General features: G+C 40.9%; 1 protein-coding gene across 5 annotated transcripts in view; it reads right to left on the bottom strand.

Annotated features, from left to right (window-relative positions):
* Nucleotides 1-12903: 12903 nt before the first annotated feature.
* The window catches only part of SMAD2 (SMAD family member 2), a 55106-nt gene continuing 41711 nt past the window's right edge, over nucleotides 12904-26298 (bottom strand). For 3 of the 5 annotated variants that reach the window (XM_075727236.1, XM_075727237.1, XM_075727240.1), the window contains 6 exons: nucleotides 23817-23891; nucleotides 21917-21970; nucleotides 20619-20831; nucleotides 18697-18834; nucleotides 18378-18522; nucleotides 12904-14795 (listed from right to left, as the gene is read on the bottom strand). In XM_075727236.1, coding sequence (XP_075583351.1) covers nucleotides 14672-14795; nucleotides 18378-18522; nucleotides 18697-18834; nucleotides 20619-20831; nucleotides 21917-21970; nucleotides 23817-23891 — 749 coding nt within the window. In that variant the 3' untranslated portion in view covers nucleotides 12904-14671. The remainder of the gene's footprint in view (nucleotides 14796-18377; nucleotides 18523-18696; nucleotides 18835-20618; nucleotides 20832-21916; nucleotides 21971-23816; nucleotides 23892-26298) is intronic. The other 2 variants (XM_075727238.1, XM_075727239.1) reach the window with 2 other exon arrangements.

Genomic DNA, 26298 nt, shown 5'->3' with positions numbered 1-26298 from the left:
CAGAAAGCAAGGTTAAAAAAGCAATAATTCAGCCAGTTAACTGCCATCGCTGTTCCTTCCTATCTCTGCATTCTTGATAAACAAATTCATAACAAGATTTTACTGCTCCATTCCCTGGAGCAGGCTATTAGTCTGTCGTTCAACATGCACTACCAGTCGAAGACGAGCTCCCACAATACAATATCCCTTCAGATGATCTTCTTTGCATTCACTATGATGTAATTATGCTAATTATCCAGCCAGCTTTAATATCCTCATATTTTCCAGGAGGTTTATGATCAAACCTGTTCCTTTAATTTACTTTCTCTGCCATTGGAGCCGGGGTGTTTTGATGCGCTCTGCCACACGTACGTCTCTCTGCGGGCTGTTACGGCTTGTCAAGGCCACGGGGAGCTTAGACATAACTTTGTCCCAGCTGACAAGAATTTTAAAAATCACTTCTCCTAACTAGCATTTAGCCAATGTTTGATGGCTTCTCCCATCTATAACATTACGCCGATAATGGCCGTGCATTTCAAGGTTTCATCTTTTTTTTTTTTTTTTTTTCTTTGCAGCATAGTAAATTTCCCAGGAAACCTTCACATATTTACCCTTCCACTTGTAATGAAAGCCCTGCCTGTTCGATTAACATTTATCTGTGGGGGGAAAAAAAACCCCACCAAACCCAACCTAGAAATTTTGGAGGCCAGATCCTTACAACTAGCATAAAACCGATGCATATCATAAAACCAATGCAGCGACTAAGAAGTTGGCCTTTCGATGTCTGGAATGAATCGCTTTAAGTAATACATATGAAAAATATCATTTGACATAAAAATCTCATTACCTTCCCAACAGCCTGAAAGACAGCATGGTTCAAACCCTACCAGAGTGGATGATAGAAAGTCCTTCTCGTTCAATGAGTATTAGCTTACTTAGGAATATTTTCTTTCATGTTTATAAAGTTTCAGTGCAAATGCTCTGCAGAATATGGTTTCATTAGCTCTTTCATTTCAAGTTTTGCTGTGTGCTTTCTTTTTAAAAAATAAAATAAAATCTGAATTTTCATGGCTTGGGGCTACCACAAATTTTTCTCCCTCTCCCCATTAAATGTGATTTAAATACCAAGAGCAGTTGGCCATAATCATAATAAAATAATCACACATGACCCAGATCCCTTTTACAGAGGGTTTTTTGGTGAGCATCATTTCCATATATTCCTGGTGTGTGTGTGGTGGCTTTCAGTACTTGATAATTTGAAACTGTTTTACACAAACTATTTCCTGGGTCTTTTTTCCCCCCTCTGTTACTGTTTAGCTGAATTGCCTCTTACCATTACCTGAGAAAAATTACGTTCTTTGTAATATTTTATAGATTTATTCATGGGTTGTCAGAGGCTTCGCATCGCAAGCTCGGTGGCTCCTTGCAACAGCCCCAGTGCAGCTCTGGAGACATGGAAATGGTGTGGTGATTTCTGCAGAGCCCTGACCAGCACCAGAGCTACCCACAACTGGGTGCATGGATGGGTGAAGGTCCATCACACCTCTTTAATTTTCCCCTCTCATACAGAAATACAACTCCAGAAGACTCCATGCAAGCAGGTGGGAAGAGGGGGAAGCAGCACGCACGTTCTCTATGTACAGTTGTTTCACTCACACTGCATCTTATCTTCAAGTGACAGTCTCCACCTAATCCCAGCCATTTCCCCATGCCATTAATTCAAAGGGCAGAGGGTCAGTCCTCCACACCAAACGCAACCATGAAGCTGCTCAGCCCAATGTTGCATCTGCCCTCAAGGCTTCAGAGATGGGACACTGCTTGGAGAAGATGTGGAAGATGACCCATGATGCATGTGAGAGAAGGAAGCACCTCAGTTCCTTCGACTTGAACGAGAGGACCTAGCAGCTGACCCTGGAGGCAGAGGCACCTCAGCAATATTATACCAAGCCTCAACGTACCCTTCTCGCCTTTGTTTGAAATTGCCAAATTCTTACCTTGTAGAAACAGTTGCTAATGACCCACCAGGAAGACCTTCAAGTGGAAGAACTTCCCTGACATGAAGGGTGTGAAAAAGAGAGCCTTAGAGGTGTGAGGCTTGGGGAAGGAAACAAGATTAATCTCTTGGCTGAATTAGACACAGTCTTAGACAAAAATGCAGGTAGACTCTGAAGGAACACTCTTCCCTGGAGACCTAAGCTGGGTCAGCCATGAGGAGTCAGGTTTCCCCTGTCCTCCCACCACAGGCTAAGAAAGCAGATGAAGGAAAACAGATGCCCAACCTACAACCAGGCACAGGGACAGAATAGATCTTAACCGAGCCAAGGGGGAAAACCAGGCTGCTGGCTCCACCAGGTATCCCAGAATAGTCAAGAAGCTGCAACACAGAGAGGGGGAGATTCAGTTAGCTGCTCCTAGGAGACCTCTCTTCCCTAACTCTGACCTCTGGTACTACAGGGGAAGAGGAGATAGTGAGCAAGGAGACTTGTCGGGCATCCCAGCTCTGAGGAGCAGCATTTTAGAGTCGGGATGAATCAAGTGGACAAGTCTCTGTCTCAGGAGGTCAGGGAATGGCCCAGATGGATTTCAGGGACCTCAACAGTTTTTAACCAGACGGTGATATGAAGACTGCCTCCAACCTGCTTCAGAGACTAGAATCATCAGAGCATCATCCTGTCTTCCTCAGAGCTTCACAGAAAAATAGCAAAGCTCAGGACATCAACTCCAGGAGAGTTCAGCCACGCACTCTGAAACACCAGAGAAAAACCCTGGGCATGAACCTACTGAAAAGCAGAAGCATCAATGTTTCCCGGTCACATGGGAAATAAGCAGGCTGGGTTTATTTACAATGGGCTAACCCCACATCACATGCACTTGAAATAATTTCAGAATACATCTCCTACCTTGGGGGGAAAAAAGCAAAACTCCGCTCAATTCATCTCCTAGAGCGTTCAAGGACAAGCAGAAGGGGAACTGCTGAGACAAGCAAATCCTGTTGTCTTTACACCAAACCCACAGGGAAATCGGGACTGCCTGACAGAGGAAAAGGTAATCTTTTTGATATAGCAAACAGTGGTTGACAGGCCAGAAAGCTTTGCATGAATGCCTTTTAAAACAGCCCAGAGCTTTAGGGCATGAATGTGAAATTTCTGTGTCTACCAGGACTCTATTAAGGCTACTGAAGGTGCCTGTATGAGCTACTCCAACCAGAAAAGATGGTGTTTGCTAACACTAACCTGGGGAGAGACAGGCTTTTCTTCCCAACCACCGAACAAGTCTTGCCACAGCATGAATGGTGACCAGGTGGTTGTGGGAAAGTCTGGCAAGAGAGCAAAGAGACTGCAGCTCCATCTGGGAACACCTGAAGCGAAGCTTATATATGAAACCTCATGTGAAGAACAAAGACCATGTGCCCAAGAGCGACAGACACCATCTGACCAAGGTGGTTGGCTGGGATGTCAACTGCAGAATCAAATTTAGCATAGTGGACGCCTTGCCCATAGGAAGTCAAGGTTGCCTTGCTAGGGAGTCACAAGATGCTCTAACAAACTCCATACTTGCAATAATACATGATTCAAATTAAGCTTGGCACCTACCTGAGACCACAAGGTCTTACCTGCAACCACTGTAAGGTGTCTTCGAAACATGTTTTTGTGGCCTTTTTCCAGATTCCAGCTGGCCTAGGTTTTGTGAGACCTACGGTTTTGCACAAACCATCTGAAGAGGGGAAAACGACACCTCTCAATGACGCAGGTCAAGAGATTGCTTCCCCAGGTTGTAAGACAATGAGGCTGGAGAGTTAAATAATAGCATAGCACAGACAATTTTTGGAAGAAAAGACAGTTCTGTTAGGAGGCAGGGAGAGGAATGAAAACCATGAAGGGGTTTAGAAGCAGCCTGAATTCATACAACAGCTCTGAGAAAGAGAAATGCTCACATCCAAACAGAAGTTATTGTGCCGTATGTTACAACAGCTGGAAGAGCTTTACAACTGAATGCCCACCCTATGTGGAGAGAGTCAGATCATTTTCATGTTATATGGGAGAGGAAAATTCAACGTGAGAAATATTCAGTAGAAGAGTTGTCAGAAAAATTTAATTTTGATATAGCTGGAGACACATGGTGTGACATAAGCTCAGGGAGGTTCCCTGGCCAGAAAGATGACCAGGGGACCAACTTGTCTGCTTTGCTTTTATTCAACAGTCCCATGTAATCAACTCTTTTCCACATAACGTTTAATCTCTGTCAAAGTGCCTGGCTTTTTTTTTTTTTTTTTTAATCCAAAGCAAACAAAATTTAGTGGCTTCGTTTGTGTAGATTGAAAACTATCATTAGCACTGTTCAACAAAGCCTTTCTTGATATTTTAAGTTCCTTAAAACATTGTCATCAACACAGGTACCCCCTCAGTTTTGTTTTTTGTTTAAGAGTAGCAATTTTCAAAGGATTGAGTTATTCTCGACGCAACACTAAAGCCGAGGTGCTAACTTGCTTTTGTTCTTTCAGACTTCTTCCCTCTTACAAGGAACAGGTTATATTTAAAGCCCTGCTAGCTGTGAAACAGCATGTGTCACTGGTCATTCTCACCCACCTTCTCTGTGAGGTGAGAAGTACAGATTGTTTATCAGATTGCTTTAGAAGCACGCATTGAGTTGATGCCCAAGGTCAAATGAGCTTGCCTTATGTCAGGAATCAAGGTCAGCGAGGGTCCTTGAGCCTTGTGAAGAGTAGCTTTACCCTTACAATGAGCAAGGACGGCTTGTAGTAGTGTCACATCTGCAAATTCCAAGACTACCAAGAACAAAAATAGTCGGTCAACTGATGTACAACTAGTTTCATAAATATCAACACCTGTTTCTCATCATTTTGCCTCTTTGAAGAAGATACTTTCGTATTTCAGCTGGTCAGAAGGCCAACCCCATCTTGAGTTACAGTCTGGTCACAGTACCTCCACCACTGCCTCGTTAACTAAGGACAGAGGAGCCACCCCGATGGGTCTCACTGGGCTGAAACGAGACCAATTCCACAAGCCAAAGGAAGGGGGACACGAAACAAAAAACACATCTCTCTAGTCATATACAAGTCACTTCAAAGTTTCCATGACTCAGAGCTATGGGTTGCCAGTGGTGGTACCCAGTCAAAAAAATATTGTGGCTTAGTGAAATCAGCCCGAGGCTGGAAGGCAGGAAGATGCGGTTTTAAATGCTGGCTCTGCTGCTGCAACATTGGGTAACAGCAACCAAAAAATTCCCTAGGAGTTTAAACTTATTTGAAAGTACGTAGGATTGACACACACAAGTACCTGAGGACTCCAGCAAAACAAGGCCATAAAATACTACCCTCTGACCGTACTTCTCCGCTTTCCATCTCTACACAGGCACCGTTCCTCAGGCTAACTCTGCCCCCCTTGGCACTCCTCCACACAAACTTTTAACAGATCATTTTCCCCCTACTCCTCCATAGCTGTGGAGGTTTGACGCCCGCGTTGAGAGAACCTGATGCCTCTGCTGTAGAAAAGAACCCATGCAAGCACCTTTTATGGGAGTGAGGCTGAGAAAGAGATCTCCCACTTTTTTTTTTTTTTTAACCTCTGAAATTACGATCACGTTACCTCTATCATATTCGCTATCAGTATTTCATCCCTTTTTAATCTTCACACTTTTAGTTCTTTTCTGTGGAAAAGAGGCTCTAAAGGGACTTGGCTTGTGATAGAGCTGACATTGCCTTGACCACATGAATAACAAGAACACAAAATACAAAAAAGATCCCGGACTCCTCAGTGAAAGGCCAGGTTTCCTCAATGCCAGCAAGATCACGGGACATTTAAGAACATCAAAAGAGGAGGAATAGCTCCTGTACACCTCAAAAGACGCATCTTAGAAATCATTAGTTTTAGAATTAGCTCAGTCACAGCTGGGGAAAAGTCTCATAGCCAGAGCTCCATGGCTACACACACGCCAATATTAGCATCCGATACGTGAATTTTAGGTTGAGCTGGAATTGCCACTTAAAGATCCCATGACACGGGAAGAAGTCCACCAATTCCTCCCTGCTCCCCCATTGTTTTAATCCAGCTACATGTTCTCTTCACTAGACATCTTTCAATGACAGCCTAATATTAAAGAAATACAAATGCATTTCAATACCTAGCTAACTCATTAAGCTGGCTTTTGACAAGGTCCTAGCAAACTTAGCCTACCAGCAGCCTCTGCAAGCAGACTGGAGCTCCTCAAGCCAGCATCTGAACCGCAGTCAAAAAAGTCAGTTAATCCATTGCCATCTGTCTTCAATTTGTTAGCCACCCAGTTGGACATTACAGTCCCAACATTAGCAATTAGTGTGGCCAGCGCTACCCACTGCAGTACTAATTAACAGCACATTAGTTCTTCTAAACGTACCCAGATCTTTTGACAGCACCAGACATGGGGCACTGGGGGAAGGCAGGGGGAGAAGCATCTTTGCTTACCCTAGGTCAGAGATTCAACTTCCCAAAATCCTGCTCATCCTCCCAATGTCAGGATAAATCATTCTTTCTGCTCATTTAAGTGTCTCAGTTCTCAGAGCATGTCCAGGGGAAGCACTGGATACAAACAGATCCCACAACTTCATAGCGCCTTTTGATTCCCTAACAAAGGCAATGCTCAAGGGTTTTGACTCCAAATGGTGCCCGCTCAAGCGCAAACTGGCCACAGCTCTACTGACAGCAGGTAGAGCTCAGAGAGAACACACAAGTTACGGTCATTATCATGTAATTATGGTATTACTACAGCAAAGACTCCTGTTAGTCCCCCTTGATTTCAACCAGATGATCAGAAATAAAGTCCGAGAGGGCACGTGTGAACGCACACATGACAAATGGGGACTACTGAGCTTTAGCTTGTGCCCTTGGGGATGGCACCAAGATCAGAACTGCCTTCCCAGATCCACCAAGTTCATGTCTTACCTCACACAAAATTAATAATTCAACTGATGGCTGACCTGTTTTCAAGTGCCTTCACTGGAGACAGGACACCTTTGCCACACTGTTCGGCAGCCAAACAAAACTACACAAACCAACAGCATCTGTTGATGCAACAAACTAAAAATATAATACACATTTGTCATCCAGTGTTCTACACTTGAAAATAAGCCTCTTCGAGCTTAACTGCAACTAGGCTTCGGTCCATCAGCCAGGCAAGTTTCAACCCAGCGCTCTCAATCCAAACACAAAATATTTAGACTGTTACTTACACACTAATTCCTTTCCTACCTCCCCCCTTTTTTTAAGTAGATAACTTCGAAGCTGTTTTTTCCTCCCCCCTTCTAATATGACTTCCTGCTGTTGGCAAATAAGCATTTTGGAAAAAAATCCTCTTTAATATTCTTCCTCGGGGCCTCAGAAAAGCATAGTGTTTTCCCCACATTTAACAAGCATGGCTGCTGTTTGTCATGCAAAAATCCACTGACTTTGGATTTCAGCATTTTTGAACAAAATCAGGAGACAAAGAAGTCTCACAGAGTTTCAGTAAGTCAGACTCTCTGTTAAGTCCCTAAAAAACACCCCAACCTCCCCCTTCCCAAAAACCTACAACAAAACACCTCCACTCCACAGGATGAGATGTACTATTTGCTGCTGAGGAGCACCTGAACACTCCCATGGACTGCCGGAGCGTTCTCATTTTAAAAAAAAAAAAAAAAAAAAAAAAGCAAAATTGTCTTCCCCAACATCAAAATTCATGTAGATACTACAGCAAACCTCTTCCCACAGAGGTTGTGGGCTTTTTATTGCTATTTATCTATTCGTAAGACTGCTTCTCCTTGCGGTCAGGTAACAGTCTCTCCCATCCAGTGCCAGGCTGCAGGACAAGTTGTGTCAGTTCCTCAGTCCTGAGCTCAAGTTGCTTCTCAAGGGACTACACTGAGCCTTTAGCGTTGACAACAGCAGAGACGCAAAACTAGATCCCTGCTCCCCTCAGCCCAATTTCCATTAAGCCTGCTCCTGTGCTCCAGCAACTCTTTCAGTGCTGTAACAAAAGGAAAACTAGTTTTACGATCTTTAACTAGCGGATACGTATCAAGAGCGTTCCGATAACTGGTAAGGGTGCTTTTGTGACCACGTATCACTGCTGAAGCTGAGCGTCAGCCACTCTTTCATTTTTTTTCAGCTCCACCACTTTTCCTGTTCTACTAAACCTCAGTGTTTCTCAGCCCTGGCTCTTTGCCCATTTTAATTTCATGCACTGCACAAACCTCAAAGTCCGAGTACATTATGAAGATATTTTCCCTCACATCAGTACTAACATCAGCGTTGCTAATAGCTGTGGTTTTCCCTCCCATTGGACTCTCAGACTTCAGGAGCTGTAAAAGAAAAGATAGCGTACTTGTCTAAGAAGGGGATCATTGTTCCTAAATTTCCAAGGCTTAACTACAAAAAGAGGAGAGAGAGTTTATGTTGGCATATGAATGTACACCTCAGTGCTGTATATGCAACTCTTCTGTAAACCAGGATCCTCTTAGGTATATCCAGTCTGGAGGTGGATGCTCTCCAGAGCAACCACAGTCCTTCCCAACCCACAGCCTGCCTCAGTGCTTGACAGTCTCCCATACTTCTGAGAGACTGCTTAGCTCCTCAGATGCGTGACAGTCCTCATCCAAAAGACAATTTCATTTGTTCCCCACTACAAATCTAGTTTTTTCCCAGATCCTCCTCTACCAAAGTCAATGCTCTTGCTATTCAGCAGACCGCTTACAAAAACACACAGCAACTAATTCTGAAGTCCTTTCTCCATCTTAAACAACAGACTGGGTAGTGAACGTTCATTCAACCTTCAAGTGGACTCTGTTGACCTCTTATCCATCTACACCAGCAGCAAAAACAAGCCCAAGCTTCATCTGCCTTTGCTAGCTTTGGAACGAAGCATGTACAGACGCACAGCACAACTTGGCTCAGGACCGTAAGAAGTTTCCCTAGGACCTGGACCTGAGCTAACATCCCCTCTGATACTGCACAGTCCTCCTCCACGTGGCGTTATGCAGATTTCCACCGGCTCACACATCTCAGCACTGCCTGCACCACTGTTCTGTGGCAAGATAAATTTTGCTTTTCTCAGAGCTTCAGTACGATTAAGTCTTGCTCCTCTCCTGAGAAACCCGCCCCTGCTGCCTGAGGCTTTTTTTAACCACAGGCTCCATCAGTGATTCCACAGGAAAAAAAAAAAAAAAACCCATCACACCAACACCCAGCTGTGAAAGCCCTGGGGAGTCCATGCTGAATAACCCCCACCCAAATCTCAGCAGTTTAAGCACATCTTTTTCTCAGCTTCACTCTGTGAATCCTACAGATCAACTCTTCAAGGACATGCAACACAAACGGAGAAGACGGGACTTCTGAAGTGCTTCTAAACTCAATGAGTTTTATTTCCATTCATGAATCTAGACAACCTAAGCTTACCTGTACACTATTGCATGCCCAACTGTTTTGTGTCTCTGAAGAGTTTGGAGTGTATGACACTTAACCCTGGGGAGTCTGCAATTCCCTGGTCCAGAGCACGGCTCTACAGCTTGACCTGCCTCCACTCCAGCTTCCTTGTAAACGGGCTGCACGCTTGAGGCTCCAGCCTCCCTGCCTTGCTACTCCTTGATCAGAGGTGACCAACCACCTAGACAACTCCTCTCAAAGATTAAATAAGAACCGATGGACAGCACCCACCCCTTTACCCGATGATAAACTGCAACTGCTGGCAACCTAAGTTTTATGATTTTCTATGCTGGGTGCCACAACAGTTGTTCTTGGAATTTTACTTCAAAACAAAAAGGTAAGAAAGACTTTAAAGCAAAGACAAGTTTTAAAATCAAACGGAATTCGCAGCCTCAGGTACACATTCCTCATAAGCTCAATTAATTCATGAGGCATACATAAATTTTTTATGATACCTTACTGCAGCTTTAGACAAGCAAATAGCTAGATGCTGTTAACACAGAAAAACCCAGGAGTGACAGAAGCTTTGTTTCAACTTTCACTGTTGCAAATTAAAAGAAAAAAAAAAAAAACACCAAAAAAACCAGTAGGGCTGTAGCATATATGTCCATTGCCACTTTGGATCCTATTCCAAAAAGAACAGAACAAGCAACTGGGCTTTACTGAATCCATTCTGACTAGATCTTCTGCATGGGGGAGAAGGATCAAGAGCATCAAGGTCCGACATCTTTACATATCCATTATTTGTCATTCATTTTTCTTCTGCCAACTAACTAGATTTAAGCCTGATTACAGTTAATGAAACAACAGCTAATGTAACATCAAAGGCTGTTCTCAGCTTTGAAGCCCTGATTCCAGTTTCCGTAGCTGTGACAATCTAGTACTAGAAACTTACTCCACAAACTGTGCTTTCCCAAGAGAAGAAACAGTAACCTTACTTGGAGAATTTTTTTACAGAAGAGAGATGGAAAAGACCACCAACACGACTGAAGGTTATTTTTAAATGGCCTCCTTTAATACAGTTTATGATGGTTCTTTACTAGCCAAGCTTAAGTGGTCAGGAAAACACACATTTCATTAATATTTTCTTAATAGCAATAAACTTTCAGACCAGCTGCAATTTAATTCCCTGAGCAGGTCCTTCTAGAAGCACTTTCTAATACAGCTGGCACCTTACTTGCGATATGTGCAATTCTTCTAACAAAGCCAGTACCTCACTGACTCTTCAGAGCTAGTGTTGAAGCTTCAGCGTCCCCAAAATTAGGTTATAGTCAAAATTGTTTTGGTAAAAGGAACACTGCTTCATACTCAAGTAAAACACTGTGTGGGTGGAGTATAGTGAAATCCTGTATTTCACAATATTTTAACTCAAAACCCAGCTGCAGTAAAATTTCAGTTTGCAATGCTAAAAAAAGCCGTAACCACAACGAAGTATGACAAGTTTGAAGGTTAAAACAAAACACTTACAGTTCACTGTGCCAACAATTTAGAGCTGCAGATGATTATCAAACCCCCAAATGTCACACCCTCCCACTTCAACATGAAAAGTCAAGTTGGACACACAAAAATATAAAGCTTAGTGAAATACGGTAGTTGCAATTTCTAGTTTTTACTGTGTAAATTAGTTTCAAGCTATTATTCCTAAACATCTAAGCTAAATACTTTGATAGCACCCAAGAACTTTAGGGCAGATATTTATACTTTATGCACTTACATCAGGCACCTCAGCCAACAGCCTAGGCTCTCTACCAGAGAGCAATTCAGAGCCCCAAATTCAGACTTTACCTCTCCCTGCTGAATCTGAAGTTAAACTATTTACACTGTCTGCCTGCAAGCAGTCTCAAGGAGTCAAGTCAAGTTCTGATTAAGCACAACATCCCGAACAAGAAAACACCACCGCTCTCGCCATGTTCTAGATTTGTATAACAGCACCTGGAAGCCAAAGGACTCTGTGCAAGACGCTGAAGTAACAGCGGAGAATTCCTGCTGCGGAGAGCTTACCCACCTAGATAGGAAACATGCACAAGGGAAGGGGGAAATACGCAGAGGTGGTGTTCTACCATCAATTCTCACAGTTTAATTAAAGCCGCAAGACTCCAAGCATTTGACATTGTTCTCGAAGCCCCAGCCCTGGAAGAACTTCTACATGAAACTGGGTTTTTCTTTGGAAGGGGGAGGGTTCTGAAATGTCAGCTCAGTGCATCCAAGCTGCTAAAAGGCAACTCAAAAATAATTTTTAGGCTCAGTTGTTTACATCAACTACCTGATTTTTGATTACTGGGCTTTGGCAGTACTATGAAAATCAAGCTCAGGCAGGGCTAGTGACAAGGGAGAGAGAACCCAGCCACACGGTATCCCAGTCCAAACTTAAGGCAACGGTTACATACAGAGTTTTTCCAGCTTCACGATACAGATAAGCAGCTGGCTATCCACACTTAAAGTATCTCCAGTTGAGTACTCCCTGCTTGGTAAGTATTTTATTTAACAAAACAGCCTCATAAAAAAAAATTCACTTTTCATTTGTACTTTGGACATCAGTACTTTGACTGGCAGAGGAGAGAAGAGGGATGAAGTCACATTCCTTACGTACCACAGGCATTCCACATTAAGATGCTTGAGCAGGCACTGGTCAGATTTTGAGGAAGAGCAGAACAGCAGTGGGATAAGGCAGAAAGGCACTGGATTAAGAAACAGGAGTAGGTTAAAGTTACTCAAGAACTGCCAAAGGCATTTAAATGAAATACAGGCAAGCAAACATTTCGAATGCAGATAAGTTCCCTTGTTCCACTAAGCTGTGGCTGAAACAGTAATGGCAGGAGAGAATATTTTAGTGATACTAACAGAAGTCAAGAAAAGTGACTTCTACACAGACTGAGATGGCCTTGCACATAGGCAGCACCACAGGTCCACAGATAATGTCTGCAGCGTCCTTGTACGCTACTTGGAAGCGTGCACCAAAAAAGGGTACAGTCAAGGTTATGACAATGTTCAAGGCGAAGCAAGTAATATTGCCAAAACTGAAAGAACACATACAGAGATCCACAGTAAGGAGACTACAGAATTAGGTCACCCAACTGATTCAAGTTGCAACCTGCTCATAAATGCAATGGAGTCTTTCACCCAGACAAGTCGCTCTTATCTGTTTCACAGGTGAAAGTAAACATCTGAGCTAGTAGGACGTAATTTGATTGTGATAGGAAAAAAACCAAAGCGCAACTGCTTTAATAAAACTTAATGTGGAATAGAAGTCTGTATCATTAAACACACACAGATCCAGAACATCCACGTTAGCTGCGTAAGGAGTGATTTTAACATCTAAACTACACCCTTCCAGCCACAACACGCAGGACACTTGTGCCATTTATTTGGGTTGGTTAGAATGATTCCTAACCTTCAACAGCAAATATATACAGCAATTAAGAAAAAAACCAACCATCATGAGAATTAAAACTTTTATTAGTGTATTCACATATTAGGCAAATGCAACACGCATGAAGCTTATTTCTTAGGTTCACAAGTTCTACCAATACATTAGTCTACTGGTAAAACTAGCACAAACTGGTAACTGCTTTGCCAATTTTTTTTTTTTTTAAAGGTGTCTGGCCCACTTTTTCAAGGCTTGATTTTTGGTATTGCTTTTATGCCCTAGTCATTATGGCATAAAAATATCCATCACTATCATCAATTCAGTCAACTGATTAAAAGCTGTAACACTGGCCACATTTTTGTTCTCAAAGCTAAGTTATCACTAGCTGTACTTACAAAGTACAGTACTAGTGTAATGGATGAAACAATGGGAAAAACAGACAAAGGCAATCCTGCTACTGCCACAATAACAAAAGAATGACAGACAGCTAGATCACAAGATTGTTAGTAAGATGTATATTTTTCAAGTCAGAATAACCCTTCTATACAGTTTCCCAACCCTTCCCCAACCCAGACTTATTTGTAGAATATATTTCAGAATATTTTTAATATGGTGCAGCTGTAGTGTCCAAGGGTTCACAATAACATGCACTGTCACGAAGAACCTAGAAGTCCTCCTTCGCTGGTCATACCTCAGCAACCACTATCCTAGAGGTTTTGCAGAAGCAACTACTTTTAATAACAAGGCCCATTATGACATAATGAATGCGTATGATCTGGTATGTAAGTAAGCTATACAAAGCCACTCAGATCAGAAATTTAAATTCTGTTACTGAAATATGTTAAGAAGCTGCATCTATTTAAAACCTATACGAAAGAGTCTAGTTTACCCTGGGAAAGGATTTTTCAAGGTATTTGGCTCCGAAAACTAAAAACCATGATTTTTAGCGACATCTGTTTAATGAAAAAACTACAGATGTAAGGGGTAAGCCAATAACCTTGTGTACTTAATCCAGTATCCAATGCTACGGTAAATTCTCATTCCATGAGAAAAATATGCTGATTTCAATGATTCCAGGTACAAAAAAGTCCCAAATTACATCACTGCCAGCAATACTGCTGGCAACAGATGCATCAACTCAGATGGGTAGGGAAAAGTAGACTCCTAGTGTGATGGATACTCGGAATTTATAATATGAATTCATTTTAGGCCCCATTAAGCATATAAAGTGTCTTAAGATTTCACAGATGAATCTCAAGACATTTCTTTCCCTTACAATGGAGGGATTTTCTTTTTCTTTAAGAAGGCAGCAAAAAGTTAAGCTTTTCTACAAGGAAAGTCTGCTTGTTATGTTTAGGACAAGTCGAAAACCTGCTTATATAAAAAAAATATAAAAGAATAAAGGAGTTGAGTCTTGGAATTTTATGAGAGATTTGCCCCAATCAAAAAAACAAGTTACTATTTATGGGAACTAAAATGTAGAACAGCACAATACTGTGATATTTGAGATCGTGATACATTACCTGTACATATACTTAGCTATTCATGTTATTGATAAACCATTAGGACACTCAATTATATACCCAGTAAAAACACCATTAAGAGTCTTTAGAACTGTCCCTTCTTCTTTCTGAAGAAGGCATTTCTATACACTAAATTTTCATCTAGTATCAGAGTATAGGAAACAGAATCCACAAGGTGCTTTAATTGATGAGACCTCAAGTGCTGTTTTTCTCTTTTTTTTTTTTAAAAACCTTTTGGGATAGTAAACAGTTCATGGGGACCACACACAAATACTACGACAGACGAGCTGTTATATTAAGTCTGTTGATTGGACTCGATATTTAGCCCACTGGTAACGGAGGAAGGAGTTTTACGACATGCTGGAGCAGCGTACTGAAGGGGAGCCCATCTGAGTCAATACTTTGTCCAACCATTGTAGAGGTCCATTCAGATGAAGTTCAATCCAGCAAGGAGTGCTTGTTACTGTTTGCCGCCTAGAAAATAAATAATAGCAAAGTCAGAAAGCAGCTTGGGCTGCCATAAAGTCCATCATACAATTAAATACGTTTCCATCCTTTCTACCGCACAGAAAAATTAAAAATCTGCAACCATTGCCATAACTGTCACTAAGCTTTTTTCAGACAGTCTTTGAAGAAAAAAAAAAAAGGCAACAAAAAATCCCCAAACACCCCATATCTATAAAACACATCAATAATTACATGCTTGTCCATAATACAGTGAGAATATTCTGCTCTGGAGAATAAGAACTGCAGCGTTTGTTTCAAGTGCCACACCAAAAGCCTCGCTTCTAAAAAGAAATTCAAAACTGAAGATTGTCCAACCAATGTGGTGTTCACATCACAGATAGCTGCGTGCAGCTGTATCTCAACCTTCAAAGAGCCTGCATGCATAACTGGGTTTGAATTTTGTAGACAGCTTCTGAGAAATACAGAATGGAAACGCTTGGGTCTGCACTGTCAGCCTGGCCAAGCAGCACAATATTACTGCAATTGTAAGATCTGGTTTTTTGGAGCAATTGACAAGAGAATGTAAAAGGAAACTGCTAGATGTTGTCAGAAACACTACGTCAAAACACAGTGTGTGGTTATACTGTGCTAACTGATGCTATCTCAAAGCAACACCAAACTTTATCTCCCATTTCCTGTAATCTTACACTTCTACATGTGTTTTGTACTGTAACATCCTCACACAAACAATTTAAGGAAAAATTGTGTTTCCCTTATCTTCTATATAAACTTGCCTGTAATTTTCCACAATAGAAGCCCTTAATTAAACACCATACAGAAAGCCTCAGTAAAGCTGAAGGACTGATAACCATAAAAGCTTCATTCACTCTCCCATATATCCTTGTTTCAGAGACCTGTTATTCAAAAATCTTCCTTCTCATCTCCAAAGTAAAGAAATCAGTATTGGACATACTGTGCCTGAGAAATCCTGTTATTTCACCGTACCCACTCCAGGCATGGGAGTTTTCCCAAACTAGACTGGCAGGACTACTGTTGCTAAGCCAGTTTTTCCTAGTAATTCTAGCTATCCCAAAGTCAAAGCAAGGAGCCATTAAGATTCAAAGGCAGCAGATTCAAAGGCAGACACAAACCCAGCCCCTTCATTTTTACTGCTGGCACTGCAACCCTTCGCTTTAAGGAAATCTGTTTATATAAACAGAGGAACTGAAAAGGCAGGAAGATTAAGCCAGTGAGAGGATGGATTTCAGAAGTTGTCTGTGGTTTCACATTTTCTAGGAGAAGAAAGTGGCTGGGGTCTGTGCTCTCTCAGCACTCCAAAAAACATTGTTATCTTAGCCCCGAATGCCTATGCCAAAACAAAGTGATCCAATAAAAGAACAATCTAAACCACAGGAAATATAACTCCATTTAGTCTCAAATCCTCTCCCAAAGAAGGAAGTTCATTATTCCACTGCTGTCAACTCCCCTACAATGTGTTCCACAACACACTTCCTCAAAATTTTATAACTGGTTCTGTTCAACAGCCCTGCCTTTGCACTACACCGGCAAAAAGTTGGTAAAATAGTGACAGTCACTTAGCAGCTGTCTCAAAGCTGACACTCAGCCTCTTCTACCCATGGATTTCCAGTTCATGTATCACTAAGTCTCTTTGCTGTAATTACCCCTCCTTAACTTTCTTCAGAGGATGATCCCAGCCCTGGATAGCTCCTGTGTTAACGCGAGCACTCGATTGCCAATCTGAACTTCTACCACCATCCTCAACTCAAGCCAACATGTATCAAGCAGAAAGCTTTAAGCTATTTTGTCTGCCAAGCTTATAAAATCTACCACCTTGCCATATCTACACCTCTATGCACGTATGCCATATGCCCAAAAATGTAAGTAAAGCTTTGGCTTTGCCAAAGCCTGTTCTATGCGAAATGTTTTTGACATAATAATGAAGCAGAGAAGTTTTAACAAGAATGACAGATTTTACCCTGCTTCCTGGCCTATTTTGACAATTCAGACTACATTCATATAAATTCAAGGTTGTGTTTGCAGGAGCAACCTCTTCTTGCTTTAATCACAACTGCAGCATAACCTACAAGTTTTGTGCATCAATAATTTATTAGCACCGTCTTAAACAGAGATGCAAAGGAACTAGTTCAGCGTTATGGCAGCAATCGGTTTCTGTGCTGTTCTGGCAGTGTTTCCGTTCCACTGGAGCCTTTTCAACCCTATGATCTCTGAAGGGTTTATAGACTACTAACAACCCACATTCTCCCTCCTTAGAAATAACTTTACCAAAAGCCTCCCCACTGTTATAACCCAGCGCTTACGCCACATTCACTTCGTCTCCATATAATCTCTCTGATTAAGCCTTTCTTCTGTTCTGATTTGAATGTTGTATTTAATTATGCGTAAGTGTATACACACTCCTTTTGAGCCAAATCCAACAGTTCTTTAAACTTGAGCCAGATTCGTTCTTGTGTACCTCCTCCTAACAAAGAAGTACCAATTTATTCCATTACTCAAATTTCTCATTTCATCTAATTAGGCTTTTACAAAATTGGCTTCTTTTAGCCCAGAAGCCTCCCCCATGCACTGATGCCACTGTTTACATATATATATTTCAAGAGCAGGTAAAAGAATCAAAACCCCAGGATTTACAGTGGAACCTATATGCCAGTATTCAACTTCAGAAATGATACGGCTTTTAAAAAAAATCATTATGTATTGCAATAGGGTATTGATGTGTCAGACTTCCATTCTTTCAGTGGAGAATTTCTAGAGAGGTTTAAGGGATTTCTTTAAAACCACATCTCTAGCTCTCCAAAATAATGAAATCTTTAATACCGCTCAGTTAGAAGACAATGCCTTTTCTTCCCAAGTTCCCATACTACATTAAAAACAGGCATGGTCCTCAACTACAATTCTTAGTTTGTGCTAATAGAGAATACAACTGGATTCTATTCAAAAGCAGATAAAACTATTTTTTCCACTCAAAAACCTGTTTTTAGCAGTTTTACTACATAAACACAGTCATCTTACTCCTGGCAAAGTTTTTTCCACTACAAGTTCCAAAACATTTGCCATCCCTTCAGTGTGTGCTCTCCAGCTGTTTCATTCTGCAGGAATGCACTCCAAGTGACTCCAAGTCTTTCTGTCAGGTACCATCAGCTGCATCCCGCACCACAACCTAACAAACTCCTTTTACTCCATATAGAACAGGACAGAGACCAAGACGACTGCACGTCTAACAAACAGCAAATAATCTCATAGCACGAACTGTGAAACTTCTAGATGTTGTCAGTGGTTTCACCACAATAAGCAAGCAAGCAGGACTGAGTGAGGAAACAGAACTTTTGACAACAATCCTTGCTCAACAGCTGACTTCAATGCAACACGAAAATCAGTTTACTGGTCTTTATGACTTCGGAGCTCCATAGCTGAGGGGGAGAAAAAGGAAAATATGGGTTCAACTTACAGACAGCACATCTACAATAGCAGTAAGAAGCCTGTATGTATGGCACTCAAGCCAGACAGAAATAGTGTATTAGTGAAAGAGGAAAAATTATTAAATTTAAATGCAAAGGTTTTTTTTCTTACCTGTATTCAGCTCCCCATCCTTTAACAAAACTCATTCTTATGGTACACATTCTAGTAAGCTGATAAACTGCTTCAAAACCCTGATTCACAGATTGAGCCAGAAGAGCAGCAAATTCTTGGTTATTAAAGATTTTTAGATTGCATCCTATAAAGGGAAAAAAAAAAGTCAAAAGGGTACAATCAATGAATACTTGTGTTTGCTACACAGAAGCCCGAAACTATAAAGAAACCACTTCTAGGTATCAAAAGGAAAGCAAATGTCATCCAGTGAATACATTCACTAGACATTTCTGCCTGAGACCTTTGGTAGGCTACTAACCTGGTGGAATTTTGCACACAGTTGCAGGATGCCAGCCATATCTTTGATTACAGTTGGGGCTCTGAACAAAAATTGCGCTATCGCTTAGGCACTCAGCAAAAACTTCTCCACCGATGTAATAGAGACGTACTCCCCTTCCTGTAGCAAAATTCAAAGGAACTCTAGTTATGACATGACCCAAGCAGATTAACAAACAAGGGAGTATTTTGTTTCAGAGAAGGCCAAGGTTTTTCTTTACAACAGAAACAGAAATCAATTATCCACAGGACCACACTGCTGGGCTGACAGCTGTAGCAGGAGCAGAACACAATTAACTTGCATTTTTCTCCCACGAACACACAATATTTGAAGGAGAAGCAGAATAATTTTTCATCAAGAGTGAGACAGAATTTTCTAGTCATGTAACAGCTTTTAACCAAATCCAAGTCAGGAAGCAGTGTTCATTACCAAATAACTTTTTCACTTAAAGAAATACCAAAATTGAAATAAAAGGATTAGATTCAACAAAATTGAAACTTGTGCTGTATGTGAAGTAGCACAGGCCACTGTGGCAAAAAAAGGAAAACACAAGTATACCACTTCAACACTGTCTGCTTACATGCACCCACACTAATTTCACAACCCACTGCATACCCCTTCTCTGTACTACTTTGACAAAAACAACAGGACTTCACTTAGCCCTACTACAAAAAAAAAACCCATAAGAAATCCTATTGCTCACTTTTAAATTGTGATCTTGTCCTCTCTCTCCGAGTGCAAAAAAATCTGTATGGGTTATTTCTAGCACAAGTAAGAGAAGTCATGTACAACTGATCTCCCAAAGAAAACTACTTATAATTAACAGGTCCTCTGAAGGCCATAGCTTCTCTTCCCCTTTTTCTTTAAAATTATTTTTTCAAACAAAATGCAAGCAGCTCTGTAAAAGAGTGAGAGCTCCTTACATTTTTTGGTTTTCCTCATCATTGACCTTTTTCATCAGTCAGCACAGGCATAGCCTGGGTTTCTGCACATCTAAAATTTTATTACAAGCATTTGGATTTGGCATAGAGGGAGTCAGAAGGTTCTATTAAAGAGGTTGAACTTTTTTACTAAAAGTAAAAAGAAAAAAAAATCTCATGAATGTTGCTAAATAAAAGAATTCAGAAAAAAAGAAAAAAAGTAGTTTATTGAAGAACTTCAAGCCAAGATGCTGCACTGCGGAAAACAATATTTTTTTACTAACCACTACAAAGAAAATCTTGATCATGTCGAAACAGCGTGTTATCTCAATGGCAGCTTTTCCCATTTCAGAAAAGAATTCCAGAAGTACTACCAATGTCCATTCTGCATTTTATAAATTAGAATAAACTAAGCAACATATTAGTATTTTGCAAGTGCAGCTTAAATTTCAATTATAAGCAACTCTGAATATAAATGCTACCCAGGGCACAGCGGTCCAATGAGGAGCCTGAACGCCAAAAACCTGCCCCCGGGATGCTTTGGTGCATCATCTTTTTCCAGAAGGCAAAGAACAGCAACGTGAGCAGCAGAAATCCCATACAGTTGAGTGGCTTCCTCCTGTGCCGCTCTCAGCCGACAGCTGTGTGACTGCTGCTGCTGCTGACTTAGTGACTACTGAGGAAAGGCAGCTCCTTTCAGCTCCAGCCATCACTACATCTCTTCCCAATTGCAACTGGCTGTGGTAGCAGAAGCTGCTACGTTTCTCCCTGGTTTCAGAAGTGGTGACCTCTGTGTCTTTCCTCTTCTGTCCTTAGCAAGAGAGACCAAGATCTCCTTGGCAAGCCTTGAGGCAGAAGTTCAATGGCTGGCTGCACAAGGGTGAAAGGATCCCACCACACAGATCTGCCCATCCTACCTGGATCATTCCAGCTAATTTAATGGCTAAAATGAAATTAAATAGTTAAAAGATGAGAGATTTTTACCTATGTGTCGCCTTGTCATTTCCACTGTAGCATTTCTGTTTACATTGGAAAGCAGACCTAGACAAAATCGTTCTGAATTTGATGGATCTGTAAAGCCATCTACGGTCAGGGAAGGCTGTGATGCATGGAAGGTTTCTCCCACTCTTTGATTTAATTCATAATATGCTATTGAACACCAAAACGCAGGCTCCGAGTAAGTAACTGGTTGCAAGTCTAAAAAAAATTTTAAAAAACAAGCTTAACACAGAATTTGAGGCTGAAAAGAAATCGATCTGCCCTGCTATTCGTCTCTTCCAGAAACGACAGCAGTAGTCTCCTCAAACTACTCAGATTATATTTTGCTTGCTGTCATTTTTACCTACCCCAGTAAACAGAATGGAATTCAATATTCCACACAAGGAAAGGAGGAGGGGAAGAAGGAGTGATCTAATCTGACCACAGCTCATGTAGTTCAGTGCTTGCATTTTGCTCGGTAAAATGATTAAGCTAATGTTGCTGTGAGTGCCAGACGTTGAGACATTTCAGTTGCCTTTCTATAACTTGCAAACATTTTGGCAACGTTAAAGAAAAGATTAAACTATCAAACACTGAACCACACAAAGAAAAAAAATATTAATATGAAAATGATGTTCCCTTGTATTACACTATATCTTATACTGTCTCTTTATCTAAAAGCAGCTCTAAGCTCCTTTTATTCTCCCCTACCAGAGCTCAGTATCTTCCCTGTGCATCTTCAGCTTTTCCTGCATGGCTTCCCCTTTTTACCTACCCTAATTACTTACTCAGCTTTCTGAACAGCATTTTCCTGTCACATCCATTCCTTAAACAAACCCAAGGGAATCTGATCTTCCTGAGGCATTTATACAGACACACAGCAATGGCACCTGATCAAAGCAGGTGGGCAACTCATGTGGGAGCAACAACTGCGTGCTGCGGTCACCGGTGAAACAGAACATGAGAAGAGCAGCAGAACGCACATACAAGGGAGACAGCAAGTCTGGGCAGCACTATGGATAGGCTAACGTCCTTTAAACTATTTATTTTATAAATGCTATTCCTGCACACACATCTGTATTATCCTTTCTCTTTGCTAGAAGCTCAACAGTTACAGAAATAGAGTAGTTATTAACAAATTATTAACCCAGCCCTATTATGTTTATCATCAGGAAGCCAACCCAAAAGTCTCCTCCTAATACAGCTCTTACTTTTTTAAAGTACACCTTCATTTTTAATGTAATTATATATATAAAGAAGAGTCATCACACACACAGAAACAATTAAAAGTAGTTCCAGCTTACCCAAGCTATGATTAACTGGGGAGAGAGTACTAGGAGACAGCTCTGCTGGAGATCCTGTTGGAGCAATACAGATTGTTTCAGAGCAAATGATTCTTATTATTTTAGGTGGGTAGGTATGACCATTATCTAGATACAGTTCTACATTAAAATTCTTTGGAGTACAAAACCTCAGAAATCCTACAACCAGTTTTCCAGCATTTCACATGCTTATTCTGAATTAAGATTACATTTAATTTTCCAGACTCCTGGGAACCTACCCCTCCTGGTAAAGACTCGATTAACATCTTAGTGTTGTGTTTGGCAGAGCTCTCACTTCATGCACATTCTGTGAACATATCTTTATTTATGCACTTCTCCAGTGAGAAGGTAGTTGACTTCTTCCCAAATTCAGTGAAAAAAGCTAAGAAAAAGTGGACGAGACAATCAAGATATTACCTCTCTATTCTCAAAGGAGAGGGTTTATTTCTAGAAAAGAACAAGCTGGATTTCCTCATTTGAGGAAATTATGCTTTCCTGCAAGGAGCAAGGAAAAAACTCAGGAAAACATGAACTCTCCAACACAATTTGTGCACTAGTAGGCAAAATACAGAGAGGCTTTGCACAGAAACATTCCTACAATGACTGTTGATGTCAGGCTTTTTTAATTAAGGTACCTATTGTCACATAGTGGGAAAATATTGCAGTTCTTACAGAAACTAGTGCAGTTGATTCCAATTAACTGAAAAAGGTTGCTAACATTAGCTAACCAAACACACACTCGAGTCTGCCAGCACATAGCAGGAGGTTCTTATCCAGCACATTAACTGTGCTTTGTCCAAGTCTAAAGCCAACCAGATTATGCAGAAACCCTTTCATACAAAGGCACAAAATGTTTAATGTTTCTACTACTCTTTCAGTAGAGCCTTCCATACAAGAATTAATTTGAAACATGGCAGAAGAGGTAAGGTTGTCAGACTTAAGAGACAGGTTCTCAAAATGCAGCATTTCTGTAACTTCTTTAGGCCAAACAAAAATTTTGCTTCAATGAACCTGTTTCCAGAACGTAAAGTTAGGGGTAAGTTGAAACCCGTCAACTATTAAAATCTATTTTAAGGCTTTCTGGTGAAGTCTTAATTAGACCCGTATGCTTTTTTCACGAAACAAATGAAACGTACTTAATATGGCACAGAATGTTTTAAAAGCGTTCCCTTAGCAAAATATTATTTTGTTCATAAAAGATTGAAAGTGGTATTTTGAACAGAAAACCCCAGGCTGTGCAGAGGGCTACTGCCATCATCGTTCGGGCTGAATTCATGCCACCATGCAGAGGGACGACAACCAGTGATCCCAAGTGTCGTGGTTTAACCCCAGCTGGTGACTGAGCACCACACAGCCGCTCGCTCACTCCCCCCGCAGTGGGATGGGGAGAGAATTGGAAAAGTAAAAGCAAGAAAACTCATGGGTTGAGATAAGAACAGTTTAATAATTGAAATAAAAGAGTAATATTAATAATAATAAAAAAAAGAATACACAAAGCAAGTTATGAACAATACAATTGCTCACCACCTGCTAACCGATGCCCAGCCTGTCCCCGAGCAGCAGCACCCCAGCAACTCCCCCCAGTTTCTATACTGGGCATCATGCCATATGGTATGGAATAGCCCTTGGGGCAGTTTGGGTCAGCTGGCCTGGCTGTGCCCCCTCCCAGCTTCTTGTGCACCTGGCAGAGCATGGGAAGCTGAAAAGTCCTTGACTGGTGTAAGCACTACTTGGCAACAACTAAAACATCAGCGTGTTATCAACATTCTTCTCATCCTAAATCCAAAACACAGCCCTATGCCAGCTACTAGGAAGAAAATTAACTCTATCCCAGCTGAAACCAGGACACCAAGTCTTGAAAGTAGTGAAAAGTAAGTGTTACCTGTATCCATGCTTTGGTTCAACTGCTGGTCACTCGTTTCTCCATCTTCACTGATATATCCCGGAGGTGGTGTTTCTGTCAGAAAAAAATACCCACCTATTGGTTCAATGACTGGGGAAATTTGTAAGAGTTAGCATTTGGGGGACAAAAGTCCTCAAGTCTTCACGAGCTCCATATAATACCAGAATAGCGAATTAGAATTTCATTTTGCTGTCCTTTTTTCCTTCCAGTAGGACTTCAAACCTGTTACTTGCCTTATTGCCTATGTAGAACGTATCATCACTTGTATGCCAGTCAATTGCTCAAATATGTTATATAATTAACATATAATCCTTGTTTGTTCCATTTAATACAGGATACTTTCACTACAATGAGTAACAATTTTGCAATTGTGATCAACAGCTTTCACATTTAGTAGAATTACAAATGAAAAAAACCATCTGGTGACTTCTACAAAAAAAAAAAAAAAATGTGAGCTGTCTTTATGTAGTATAACCATCAGATCAGATACCCTCCTACGCCTTACAGAAGTTGTTAGATTTAAAGGTTATTTTTCAGTTCAGTCCCCAAATCCATTTTTCTTCAATACCCAACAGTTGGTTTCACTCAGTGATAACTATTATCTAACTAGTTACACTGTACAAGCTCTATCATCATTACTTCCAAACTGTATTAAAATGGTCATCTATTCTTTTAACTAGCTTTCTGTAAAGATGGAGTTTCACAGACCAAAGTAAACTCAGCAACAAGTTTGAAGCATTCTGATACTAGAAACTGTCTAATTCCACAGAAATATCTTCAAAACCCAAGAGAGTACAGTTGTTCCCTTTCTCCATTCAAAATGTACTTTGTAATCCAGATAATGAGTTAACCAACTGCCTTTCAGGAAATAATTTTCTTTGAACTGGGCAAATGCCTTTTCCTATATATTAAAGGCAAAACCTGCATTTCTTTAGTGAAAGTGTTTGAAGCTAACTATCTCTACAGTTGCCTTAGAATGGTCTCCAAGACATCCAAGAGATTAAACACATTTAATTACATTATTACCAAACAGCAGAAATTTAAAGCCTTTGCTTGAGAATTAAAATCAAATGATATCAAGTATCATGTCTGAGGTTTACAGCAATATAGTACAATCAGTCAGCAAGAGGAAACTAGATTAAGTCAGTTGATTAAATAAAAATGAACCGAAACAATTATATCTTTGGTTCATTCTGTAAAACCAGTGTGCTAAATATAGATGTGACAAAATTCAAGTGAGAATTTGGAAGGAAGATGAAGGGAAATCTTTACTAGCAAGAAGTATGATGACAAAAATCACACTTGTTTTGAACATTTTTATAGAATTTATTGTGATAAAGCAGACTCCACCCATTTCCAAATCATTCGTTATAGTTAAGCCCACAGTCATGGTAAAAAGTCAATAATTATTTCCAATCTAACCCATGCCTCCTGTTTCCAGTTGCTAATCTAGGCTCTTTGGCACAGATTATTTTCCATATCTAGTCTCTGGCTGAACAGAAAAGATTTCCTCCACCTAGTACTATTAATACTGTTTCAGGGTCAGAGGTTGAGCACCACCACAGCTGGAAAAAATGCCCAAGTGCACCATTAAAAATTCTTAGCAGAGCTCGAATGCTGCCAGAAGTTTGGACAATGCAGCTCAGCACATCCGTAACCTGAAAGGGAACGCGCAGCCCCAAAGGCCGTCCTGCACCTTCACAATCGCCATCTTCCCAACCTCTCTGTAGGCCAAGTACTGCGATAGTATTGCGGTGCAAAACTAGCACGGCCGTTAGCCTGGCCTACCGCTAAAGAAAACGGTTCTCTGAAGCAGGCTGTCAAGACACACAAGACTTATCAGAATCTAGCTAAGTATTCAAGATTAAGTCAGCAAGGTCAAATAAAGTAAGATGCCATGATATGAATACGACAGGAGGGTGTCGGTGATAAAGAGAAGGAGGCAAGGTGTGGTTAGCTGCGTAAACGTTTGAAGATCACGTGAATACCCGCAATCACCTTGAACAGATTTCCTGCAAATAACTACCTAGAGTTGCTTTAGCTCATTTCCATAGCACTGGATGTTCAAATGGTGGCTTTCCAGTAAGTGGTTTGCAAATGCTAGCAAAAGCCCTCAGATTGAGTCAAAAAAGCATACATAAGTTAAGAAAGCAACACCAACTTCTAGCACCTTTAAATTGCTCTTTAAAGATCTGCTGTCCCTAGGTGGCAACAAATGCAGCACGAATTAAACAGATGAGATCAAATTCACTGAAATTTTTTTGTTGCCATTTCAATTCTTGAATGCATTTAAAGAAAATGTGAGCAACATCCTGTTTAAGACACGTAGATACAACTTGTACTTTGCACATATTTGAGTTTCAAGGAAGTCCTCTTATTCTTCCTGAGAGCCCAGATCTGAATTTTCAGCTTGTTCGTAATATAGCTGCATTAAACATTTATGAGAAAACTTCAGCTTTGC

The sequence above is a fragment of the Pelecanus crispus genome, chromosome Z, assembly GCF_030463565.1.
Source record: "Pelecanus crispus isolate bPelCri1 chromosome Z, bPelCri1.pri, whole genome shotgun sequence".
Lineage (NCBI taxonomy): Eukaryota > Metazoa > Chordata > Aves > Pelecaniformes > Pelecanidae > Pelecanus > Pelecanus crispus.
This window is presented reverse-complemented; position numbering and strand designations above follow the sequence as displayed.